At 36.9% G+C, this 11,826-nt stretch overlaps 1 protein-coding gene across 1 annotated transcript; it reads right to left on the reverse strand.

The window, feature by feature from the left end:
• Positions 1-489: 489 nt before the first annotated feature.
• On the reverse strand, positions 490-11,392 carry LOC143711581 (opioid growth factor receptor-like). The gene is made up of 8 exons (XM_077203255.1): positions 10,860-11,392; positions 10,592-10,660; positions 9,141-9,191; positions 2,539-2,593; positions 2,346-2,424; positions 2,181-2,247; positions 1,869-2,017; positions 490-1,771 (listed from the first exon to the last, which is right to left on the reverse strand). Exons 1-8 carry the CDS (start codon positions 11,046-11,048, stop codon positions 1,204-1,206), a joined length of 1,227 nt encoding a protein of 408 aa, XP_077059370.1. The 5' UTR covers positions 11,049-11,392; the 3' UTR covers positions 490-1,203.
• Positions 11,393-11,826: the final 434 nt, after the last annotated feature.

An 11,826-nucleotide genomic window follows, 5' to 3' on the forward strand; every position in this document is an offset into this window, starting at 1 on the left:
ACAGGTTAGCCAATGGTGGCACGAAATAAAACAGCAGGCCTAGACTAAACTGGCACTTATTTTTTCTATTTGCATTATTCAATTTTAATAACAATCTTAATAAGAATGTTCTAAAAAAAAATGTAAATATAAAACAGACTAACAGAAAATATGCAGGCTTGCTGTTCTATTGTTAATTTTAATACAGACATAACAATAAAAACAAAATTACAGGAAAAAGGTCCCTTCAAGTTATTAATTCCCACTAAAACAGGAGTAGGCTATATAGTTTACAAAACTCCAATGTATGTGTGCTTTAGTATGTTGCTTATTTTGTGACTTTGTAGCTAGATCTAACTACATTTTAATCCCACAGACAGTATTATTGACAAGCAACACATTTAGTTTTTAGTATACTTATGAAGACCGTGTACTGTTGTATATGTAGTGTGCCAAATGTTTTGAGCCAGTATTCCAATCTGATAATGTCACAGAAATTAAACCCTCTCATTTCTGATTTTTGTAAGTGCTTTAATATTCTTTTGATATCCATGACATGTACTCTGTTTGGCAATATGTTAAGTGATGTTTATAACAGGCTCTATTTTAGCATTGTAGCCTATTGCATTTTATCAGTGGGAAGACATTCATTTGCTTCAGTAGTAGAAATCCTAATAGCAAACCAAAACAGCATCTTTTTTACATTCTTCAACAGAATAAGATATTATAGTATTGCATTTATATACAGCATACACATTACATTTTATAGTATATTTTTTAATCACATAATTAATCAGCTAAATCATGTAATTAAACTTTCAAAAGCTTCACAATTCATCGTCATATTTCCAGTAATATCTTTTCTTTAATTAATTACTTGTGAAGAAGTCAGGCTCGTCAAAATTGTCAGTTCGTCAGCGAAGAAACTAAATTGTCTTAATTTATCAGTACAATGCATTATAAACAAAAGTAAAAAACAAATATAACAACATATTTCATTTACTACAAGGCAGGCAAATGTATTTTTATGATGCTTTTCCTTTTATCAATCTGCCAAATCAAAATATTAGTTTTTAAGAAGTCTTTAACTTGAATCATAAAGGGAGTTCCAATATATTTTCTGTATTTCATTTTTGGGGTACAAACACGGAAACTCATGACGCTAACATAAAGGGCTTGCTAACTTTTTGTCAAAATGTTTAATTTTCACAATACTTCTCTTGACTACTTGGCATCACTAACACCCAACTCTTGATTTTCCTTTACATAATTGTCTCCTGAGCTGCATTGACTTTTATCATCTGAATCATGTTCATCTTTATTTGTTTTAACTGAACCTGTTTCGACTGGCTGCACATCTACTGCCTGCTGATCTTTTTCCCGGTTAATTTCATTTTCAATACTTCTGACATGATTATTGTCATCTATTTCATTCACCTCATTTGTTCTCTCATCGGTTTCCGTTTGCTCCTTATGTTCTGCCGTGTTATTGTCTTTATTCTCTTCATTTTTGCTATCTACTTCACCTGACAGAAACTTCTTGGGGCCCCAGACAAACTGTTCTTGGGGCTTGAAATGCTTAAAGGCAAATCTAACCAGGTCTCGTCTCTCTGATTTGTCCAATACAGCAAAAATAAAGTAATCAAGAACACTTTGTTTCACATGCTGAAGTTGTTCCTTCTCAAGAGTTTCATGAAGGAAGAACTTACAAAGTGGGGCCTGGTAGTGCTGCAATCCTAGAGTCCCCAAACACTTCAATATGCGTGTGATGCGCAGGTTATTGTGTGAATATCTGCAAAATCAAAGTAAAATCTCTGACCACTGGAAATGCCTAGAAGTATTGAAACAACATGAAATTTAACAAGCAGCATAAACATGACAGTAGAAACCTGTTCAGGTTCATAAAGCGATCCTTCCAGTTATGAGCACGGTCCACCTCTCCTGTTGTTTCATCGACCAAGCGTATACCATAGAAATCCAACATAAGCTTATATGATTCCACCAATTTCCTCTTTGCTCCTTCATCTTTGCGGAAAACCTGGAAATCAAACGATCAGATGAATTTAAACATCCTATATTATTCAGCCACTGAACTGAGACTGATGTTTCCTCCAAAATCAGCCAAATACTTTTTAAGCCGGTTGGTAAATATAGTTGAAACACCTAATGTAATCTAATATCATGGAATGTTTTAAACTGACCTTTATTTCCTTTTTTGTGAGCACATGTGCATCCCAATTAACTCCTCTCTCTTGTATTGGAAACAACCTGTGAAATGATTAGTTCAATGATAGTCATTCAAATCTAAAACACTAAGGATACATAATAGTTAAAACATGCAATAATGAAGTGTTACAGTATTTAACCATTGAATGTAGTAGTGGCAGTCTTCCAGCAAGTTATATTGGCCCTTCCAGTTCTGGTGAAATTCATCAATGTGAATATCTGCGCAAATAAAAGTAATTATGTTAAAGCATTTGCCTTTATTGAATGACACTTGTATTTGACAAATAACAATAAATTGTGTAATTTAAATATAGAGTGAGCACAATGCCATACCACCAGGTGAAGATTTTATTTGACCATGGTAAAACTCCAGGTTATAGAAGCGGCCCTTGACAACAACAACAACAACAACAACAACAAACAATTAAAAAAACAAATACAAAACCCATTCTTAAGCATCTGCTCCAAATCAAGACTACTTTGCGGAATATGAACTAGGGGTGTCAAAGTCCATTTTTGCCCGGGCCACATCAGCTTGTGTATACCTTCAAAAAGGCAGACTGAAAATTAAAGACCAATTTAAAGATTAAAGACCTCATACGCACGAAGCATTCAAGGTTTTATTTGTCTATTTTCTTTAACTATGTTATGTAACAAACATTATGTTTGTGCAGCAAATAATTTAATTAGTTCAATTTTAGTTTGACTTAGTCGACCACAACATCCTTCTGTCACGCCTGGAGTCTTGTGTAGGACTTTGTGGTTATTACAGTGGATTCATTCTTACTTGTCAGATAGATGTTTTACTGTTCACTTGGGACAATACTCATCCGCTAACAAACCCCTTGGTTGTGGTGTTCCTCAGGGATCACTTGGTCCTGTGTTATTTTCTCTGTATTTGCTCCCCCTGGACTCTATTTTTAAAAAACATGGTGTCTTTTTTCATTTATATGCCAATGATACCCAGCTTTACCTTCCCTTGCAACGCTATAATAAATCTACTCTTCAGCCGCTGTTAGATTGCCTGAATGAACTTAAGTCATGGCTTTCAAGTAATTTTTAAACCTAAATGAAAACAAATCTGAGTTTATTATTTTCGGCCCCTAGGAAAACTGTTTTTGATTTTGATCTTGGCTTTCTCACCCCATATAACACAAAGTGTGCCAGGAATATGGGCTTCCTTTTTGACTCCAGTTTAAAGTTTGACAAACAGATTTCAGCTGTTGTCAAGTCATGCTTTTACCAACTTCGCCTTCTCAGTAAAGTGAAGCCCATTTAATTAAGGAGTAGTTTGGAAGCAGCTATTCATGTTTTCGTTACATCTAGGCTTGATTACTGTAGTTCTTTGTATTATGGCATTTCCCAGGCTTCCATCTCTCGTCTGCAAATGGTTCAAAACGCAGGCGCTAGACTGCTTGAATGTCCCTACACTGGCTTCGTATCAAGTATAGGGTTGATTTAAAATTGTATTATTTGTCTACAAAGCCCTGAATAATTTGGCACCTCAATACTTAAAGGATCTCTTGATTCCGTACATTCCATCTAGAAACCTGAGATCCTGTGACCTTGGCCTTATCACAGTTCCTAAAGTAAAACTTTAAAAAAACGTGGTGATCGTGCTTTTGCCGCTGCTGGACCGAAACTACGGAGCAGCCTTCCTCCCTTTATTAGGCATGCCCCATCTATCTGTACCTTTAAATCTCATCTTAAGACTTACTTTTTCACCTTGGCTTTTAACACTCTATAGTTTGTCTTCCTGGATTTCTCTTTTTTTCTATTGATTGCTTATTTTTGCTGTCTGGTATTTATATATGTATATTAGTTTTATTTTTGTGTTTCTTTTATTCTATGTAAAGCACTTTGGTCAACCTCAGTTGAGTCTTAAACTTGCTCTATAAATAAACAATTGATTCATAGTTAGTTCAGAGCTTTGCTAAAATTACTAATGTAAACTTTTTTAGAAATTAGAATTGTTTTTTTGTTTTGTTTTATAATAGACTTTTGCTTTTATTAAGATCTTCCTGCTTTGAAAGAAGTATAGATATAAAGTTTCATATTCCTGTGTCCATGGCAACACATCAAGCTTGTCACTTTGTGTTGTATGACTGATGTACCATTTTTATTTCAACTAGATTTTGCTATATAAATACTTTTATAATGACAATGTTAGTTGATTAACTTAACATTAACCAACATGTTTGTAATACAACATAGTGACAGAGCAACTTTATAATTAACTACACAATGTTGTAGACATAAGTAAAACAAAAATATAAAGATATTTAAAATATGTTTGTGTAACATTGCATCCAAAGAATGCAGGTAATGTTAACACGTTTAATGAAAATGCAAAAATAACCAGAAAACACAGGGGGCATAGAGAACACGCACAGGGGAACACCAAACAGCGCCTGACAAAGCACAAGAGAAACAAAAGGGCTATAAATAGGGGACACTGGGGGGACTAATCGACAGGGTTGATATAACACAATATCACATAAATTAAACGTGAACTGTTCTTTCCTGTAGGCCGAGAAGGTCAAGCCTATAGGCCTATGCATAATGTTCCAAGTTGATGCTTCCTCTGCAGACAGCTTTATTACACTCACGTGTCACGTGACCAGGGTGTAATCGCAGCCTTTGCGGTTAAAAAAATTGCGTTTCATTATATCACAATATTATCGCAAATGCAATTAATCTTTCAGCCCTAATGAAAATAATCTGTTATTTAGATTATATATACAGAAAGCGGTCTAAGAATGTTCCCTTTATAATCGCTGGAGCTTTTAATCACACAGCGTGAGTTTATCAGTTCTGGATTTTCGTCAAAACTCCTGTTATAATCAAAGATGCTGTCAACACTGCACAATGATTCTCTTATTTACACAGTGTTTGTACGGTTAGTTATGATGAGTGGAGTTGCAATGACGAGATCACTGCATTCATGTGCTCAACAGACATGTCTATCATTGGCTACAATGTTCATCACTGCAACCTGAAAAACTTGAAAGGGTTTTCTGAGAGTTCCACATGTAATACTTATTTCATATGCAAAGATGTTGGCCAATCATAGCAGTGGGCATTTACATTAAAGTATCACGGAAGACACACCCCTTCAAACAGAGAGTTCAAATCAGAGGGGTAAAATGAGGGTAGAAAATGGCTTTTTATTTCTAAATTATGACAATTTTTGATGTGAAAATCAAACTAACTTTATAAGTGCAGTTCATGACCCCTTTAATGTTTTTACAAGTACTTACAGGTATTTAAAGGGGTGGTTGATTGCGATTTCACTTTTTTCATTTTAAATAGTGTGTAATGTTGCTGTTGGTGCATGAACAGTATCTGCAAAGTTGCTGCACTGAAAGTTCAACGTAAGCAGAGATATCGTCTTTCAAAAATCAGGACTTTTAATGCCTACAAAAACGACTCGAATGGGACTACAACGAGATACTTCCCAGGTTTTACACGTAACTAACCCATAAATTTACATCAACCCTCTCTCCGGAATATGCAAAAAAGGGGGCATGGCCATATTTCTGCGGCTTTGTCGAAGAGGAAGAGTTATAGTGGAGAGCAGCAGCCATGCCGTCGAAAGTGTGTTATTTTCACCCAGCTGTCAGGTCTTCTGTGTTCGGGCTTCCTACGGACGCTGTAGTTCATCAACAATGGCTAAAATTTATGTTTGATTATGTTCCTGAAAATTACAATCGTAATTTAGCTCTCTGTGCTGCGCATTTTACGGAAGACAGCTCCAGAATCTCCACGAATTCAATGCCAGATTCAACAAGAAACTGTTACTAAAACATGAAGCAGTTCCAACTTTAAAAACAGAGGCAGCAGTTGTTGGGCCACAACCTGTAAGACTTAATAATTTTAAATGAATCTGGATGTATAATTTCAGACGTAATGATTTAGTTTTGTCAAGGACGTAAACAAATGCCAGCGCTGGCTTTAGTAGCCATTAGTTATGCTACTTCGTGCGTCTATGACAAACGCGTACAAACATTTTGGACCTGAATTTGTAATTATGTACTCATTTTGTAAATGTATTTTCCATGTAGGCTACTTTATGACGTAATTTTTCGATTTGATCAAGAATGTAAACCAATGGCAACGCTGTTTGTTTATAGTAGCCAGTTAGTTCGATGCTATTTTGTGTGTATAAGACAAACGTGTATAAAGTTCAAAAAATTATATGTAATCGCAACAGCAAACTTCAGCTGTTGTTATCAGTCCACACGATCTGTTGGCATTTTAACACAGTTGCCACATGTAACTTAAAGGGATACTCCACCAGTTTTTCTTATTAAACTATGTTATTCCCTTAACTAAGACGAGTTGATACATACCTCTCTCGTCTCAGTGCGTGCACTATATCGCTCTGTATTGCCGCAAAACTATGTTAGCACTTAGCTTAGCCCATGCATTAAATATGGGCCAAGCAGAGAAGCGATCAAACACTTCCACGTTTTCACTATGTAAACACAGTTACTCGAGTAGTGTAACTTGACCTGGGCTGGTGACACAAAATAAACCGTTGCGCTTTTCTAAGCGTTTAAAATTGATGACTATATTGTATGGCGGAATACCATAACAAGTGCTTTTGAGCACTTCTACTTGGCGCAATAATATCTTCACTCGTGAAAAGTCCTCTTACCGGCTCCCGCTTCCTCTCCCCCTCCCTCTGACATTTCCGTCAATACAACCAACGTGACATGCGCCGGCAGTAGTAGTTCGAGCGGAGTTGACGAAGTAACAGGTTGTTGGAAGCTAGTTTGTGTACAATAATGGTTAAAGCGTGCATCGTAAAGGGTTGTGAAAATAAGGAGAATGTACATAGTGCTGTCATTTTTCACCGAATTCCAACACACCACATACAGCGGAGAGCTTGGTTGAGTTATACGGTTTAAGGCTTATACTACATGTTTCTTTCTGAGCTCAGTCCTTATCTAAATAAAACAGTAACTTTTTATTTCCTGTCTCAGAAGCGCACTGATTTCACAGATATGTTACTCAGCTAAGGTTACTGACACTTCCAGGACAACTAAATACCATGCAAAAGTACACTTACAGCGTTGGGTGATGATCCTCTTTCTTGTGTAAGTGATCTGAATATTGTTGGTGTAGCCTCATCCTTTAGGCGTGTTCCTGTGCAGGTATAGTCCTCCTTTGTGAAATGTTCGGAGCAAACACGCCACTTCTTCAGAGTCATCAATGGTGTTTTGGGATTCTTGTTCAAAGCAGCTAACCAAGCTCTCCGCTGTATGTGGTGTGTTGGAATTCGGTGAAAAATGACAGGATTATGTACATTCTCCTTATTTTCACAACCCTTTACGATGCACGCTTTAACCATTATTGTACACAAACTAGCTTCCAACAACCTGTTACTTCGTCAACTCCGCTCGAACTACTACTGCCGGCGCATGTCACGTTGGTTGTATTGACGGAAATGTCAGAGGGAGGGGGAGAGGAAGCGGGAGCCGGTAAGAGGACTTTTCACGAGTGAAGATATTATTGCGCCAAGTCGAAGTGCTCAAAAGCACTTGTTATGGTATTCCGCCATACAATATAGTCATCAATTTTAAACGCTTAGAAAAGCGCAACGGTTTATTTTGTGTCACCAGCCCAGGTCAAGTTACACTACTCGAGTAACTGTGTTTACATAGGGAAAACGTGGAAGTGTTTGGTCGCTTCTCTGCTTGGCCCATATTTAATGCATGGGCTAAGCTAAGTGCTAACATAGTTTTGCGGCAATACAGAGCGATATAGTGCACGCACTGAGACGAGAGAGGTATGTATCAACTCGTCTTAGTTAAGGGAATAACATAGTTTAATAAGAAAAACTGGTGGAGTATCCCTTTAAGAAAGAAAACGATACACTGAGTAAACTAAGTTTTGTGAATAGATAAACGGTTGTTCATTATATAGAAAAAACAATAACTTTAAAAAATGGTATTACTCAGTCATTTATTCAGTTTTAAGTGTTTAATCTGGAGAAAACCATATCTCAAAAGATAACAAGCAGCAGTAGCATTTTCAAGTAACAGCGTATCGAAATTCTTATATAGCCTAATAATAGTAGAATAGAATAGAATAGAATAATAATAATAAAAAAAATTACCATTCAGAAACGTTTTGTAAAAGCCGTGGGGAGGTTCTGCTTGACTCTCTTCATTGCCGCTTTCTGGCTCTGAGTCTGGCTCAAACTGATATGGCAGCATTGACACCATTATTTACATTTAACCGGAGCACATGCAACTTTCGCCCGTAAAGTTAATGGGCGTACGTGCGCTACGCAGTTTAGCCAATTACAACATACCGGCTCAACTAACCAATCTGAGCCCATTGCCTGTTTCTGAGGAAGTGGTTTCATAGAATCAGGAAGTCAACCGCTCGTTCAAATGACAGAGGGGAAAGCGGCTTACAATAAAGGTGAAATTTATGAAAAAAAAGCCTTTTTAAAAAAAACCCCACAAACACATGTTATATTGCACCCCATAAACACAATCATGCAAAGAAAAAAAACAGTAAACCACCCCTTTAAATGCCAGAAACCTTAAATAAATATTATGTTGATGAATACATAACAGTTGTGATATATGACAACTAAATCCGTCTCTGGCTCAGTCCCGACAGTCAAAGAACGAAAGCAGATTTGAATTTATCAGTTCAGCATGTCACACACTGAATGTTTTAAACACACGTGTGATACATGTGAAGGGTTAATATTCACAATAAAAGCACCAACTGATTGGCTGGACAGCGCAATCTAAGGCGTTTCATTTATACGTTTTTTTTATTTTTATTATTCACTCGTGGGGCGCATAATGAGGTGGAAATAAGACATGATGATCGTATAATGAAATAATGTAGCCTACACTGACATGCAAGAAAATTCTGAGTGTAATAGTTGTAAAGGATGCATTACTTACTTCACCTTCGTCTTCATCCTCATTATCATCATCATCATCATCATCTAAGTTCTAGAGTCAAACACAATTAAGTCAGACTGAATTTTGAGAAATAACAGCCTACAGCAGGTTTTCCTTTTGTATGATTTAGATTTTCACCTGTTGTTTGTCTACATGTTTTAATGGAGGAATGCGAGTAGACATGCTATTGACATGAAGGAGAGTGGGGTGAGATGTGTTAGTGGGTAAACTGTGTTACCTCATTAATCTAGGAAAATATGCACACTTTTTGTTGACAACTAGAAGCTTTATTTTTTAAAAGTCCCATTTTGAGGATGTATGAATTAGATGCTTTCATCTAATTTAGTAATAAGACACATTCGTTTTACCTCTTGTTCCTTTCTCCTTGTCAAGAAGGATAGCTGCATTTAAAAGGAGAGGCTGCTCAATGCAGAGCCACGGGTGGACTGTGAAGTCCAGCTCCCCCTCTCTGAATGGAGTTTGGTTTAAAGGGTTAGTTCACCCAAAAATGAAAATTCTGTCAGTATTTACTCACCCTCATGTTGTTCCAACCCCGTAAGACCTTCGTTCATCTTCGGGACACGAATTAAGATATTTTTGATGAAATCTGAGAGCTGGATCACTCCTCCATACTAGTCCATAGGCTTTTTGAGGGATTGAAACTTGCCAGCCTCGAAAAGTTATTAAAGCCATCGTTAAAATAGTGGAAGTGACTACAGTGGCTCAATATTAAGTTTATCAAGCGACGAGAATACTTTTTGTGCGCAAAAACAAACATAACGACTTTATTTCTACTATTCATTTACTTCTCTTTGGGCCTCTAGTCAGGTAAACTAGTGTAATTGCGTAGAGCTACGTCACACGTAGGCTCACTATTGGCCGACGCTGGTCATGTGGGTGATGCGTGTGACGTACAACAACAGATCATACGCTGTTAAACTAGTAACCTGACTCGAGGCCCAGAGAGAATGAACTGAATAGTTGAAATAAAGTCGTTATTTTGGGTTTTTTTGCGTCGTCGTTTGACAAACTTAAGATTGAGCCACTGTAGTCACTTGGACTATTTTAACGATGTCTTTAATAACTTTTCGAGGCCGGCAAGTTCAATCCCTAAAGAAAGCCTATGGACTAGTATGGAGGAATGATACAGCTCTCAGATTTCATCAAAAATATCTTAATTCGTGTTCCGAAGATGAACGAAGGTCTTGCGGGGTGGAACAACATGAGGGTGAGTAAATACTGACAGAATTTTCATTTTTGGGTGAACTATCCCTTTAATGTTTGGAGCAAGAATATCCATACACACCCTAACCCGACCCATTACTCTATCCCTCCACCCATTAGACGTCTAGAGACGTGAAGCTGGACATCATATGACTCTGCAGTGAGCACCACTAATAAAAAGTGACACATCTTAACCCACTCTTCCTTATATAGGTAATGAAACTTACCTGGCAACTATGCCGAAAGCTTTGCATGTCCTTTGCAGCACTCATGTTCCTGCTCCTCATTTTGTAGTTCTTTAAACACAAACAGAAATACCAAATGAGACAGTTGTTTTTAAAATCGTTTCCTACTGTATGGATAGAAACAGAAAGTGGGAAGAATAGTAGGCTAAATGGTAGGCCTATAAAACAACGTTTCTAAACAAGATTCAGTGAATAAACGTTGCACAGTCACGATAGGGAGAAAAAAATAAAGCGTTGTGCCCAAATTTACCTTCAATCTGGTTGTTTTATTTTCGCCTTCTTCCTCCCATGTGGAGTCCAACTCGCACTCATCGTCTGACTCCATGTTAATTTGGCGAATATACCGCAAACGCTGGAGCCGATATATAACACGCCAAAACAAAGTCAAAGTATGTAACGTTAAAGATTTTAACACACCCCAGATCTTTATAAAGTACATCAAGTAAAATAACAAATACTGAAAAACCAGTCGAACAAGTCGTGCTTAACACTCCCACTGTCAACTGTCAAGACAAAACGAAAGTTGAAGCTCATGGTGAATCGAAAGCATTCCTACAATTCAACAAGGAAGGACAACAACTTGCGTTAACTCGAGGGTTGCCAGGTATTGCTTATGTTATATAAATTATTACTCAGCTCAAAAGAGTAGCCTAAAGAAGATGTGTCCGAATAACGATTTATTTTCTAGCTTATATACATACACGGTATAGCCTATGTTTCTCTCTCTCTGTGGGTGTGTGTGTGTGTGTGTGTGCTTCGATGTCTTGATAACTTGATTTGAATAGGCCTACATTCCAGATGATTTGGTACATTTCTTAATCTTGTGCTGAAATTGTACAAAAATGAACTGAACAAAAGACGTTAAACATAAGCAAGACTCTCTGGAATCCACTCTTAGTGTTCAATTAAAGTGTTTAACATATTTTAGATTGAATACAGTAGTTTCTGAGCAAATCTATCAAGTGAAGAAAAGGGACGGAAATTTCAAGCTGATCTGCAACATGGTTAAGAGCTGTTTAAACTTGTAAACACCGATTTTTTCATATAGCCTGACAATTGATATCAAAAAGCATGTGTCAAACTATATTTTTGATCAAGTGTTGGCAGTAAGGAAAAGTGAAACTGATTCATAAAATATTGTTCTATTAATTTCTACCATTTCTGAACTTCTAAACAATGTCCAAACTTATGCTTAATACTATGCTGAACACAACAGA

Source organism: Siphateles boraxobius, unplaced genomic scaffold (assembly GCF_051911475.1).
Source record: "Siphateles boraxobius isolate OS27281-9 unplaced genomic scaffold, OSU_SipBor_1 5, whole genome shotgun sequence".
In the NCBI taxonomy this organism is placed as follows: Eukaryota; Metazoa; Chordata; class Actinopteri; order Cypriniformes; family Leuciscidae; genus Siphateles; species Siphateles boraxobius.

Bases quoted from the DNA above. Each gene is read 5' to 3' on its own strand.
- LOC143711581 (XM_077203255.1), bottom strand. From the start codon at position 11,048: ATGTACTTTATAAAGATCTGGGGTGTGTTAAAATCTTTAACGTTACAT. The intron at 2,594-9,140 runs GTAAGTAATGCA...GTTGTTGTCAAG, and splicing joins AGGATGAAGACGAAGGTGAA to GGCCGCTTCTATAACCTGGA. The intron at 2,018-2,180 runs GTCAGTTTAAAA...TTTGATTTCCAG, and splicing joins TCACAAAAAAGGAAATAAAG to GTTTTCCGCAAAGATGAAGG.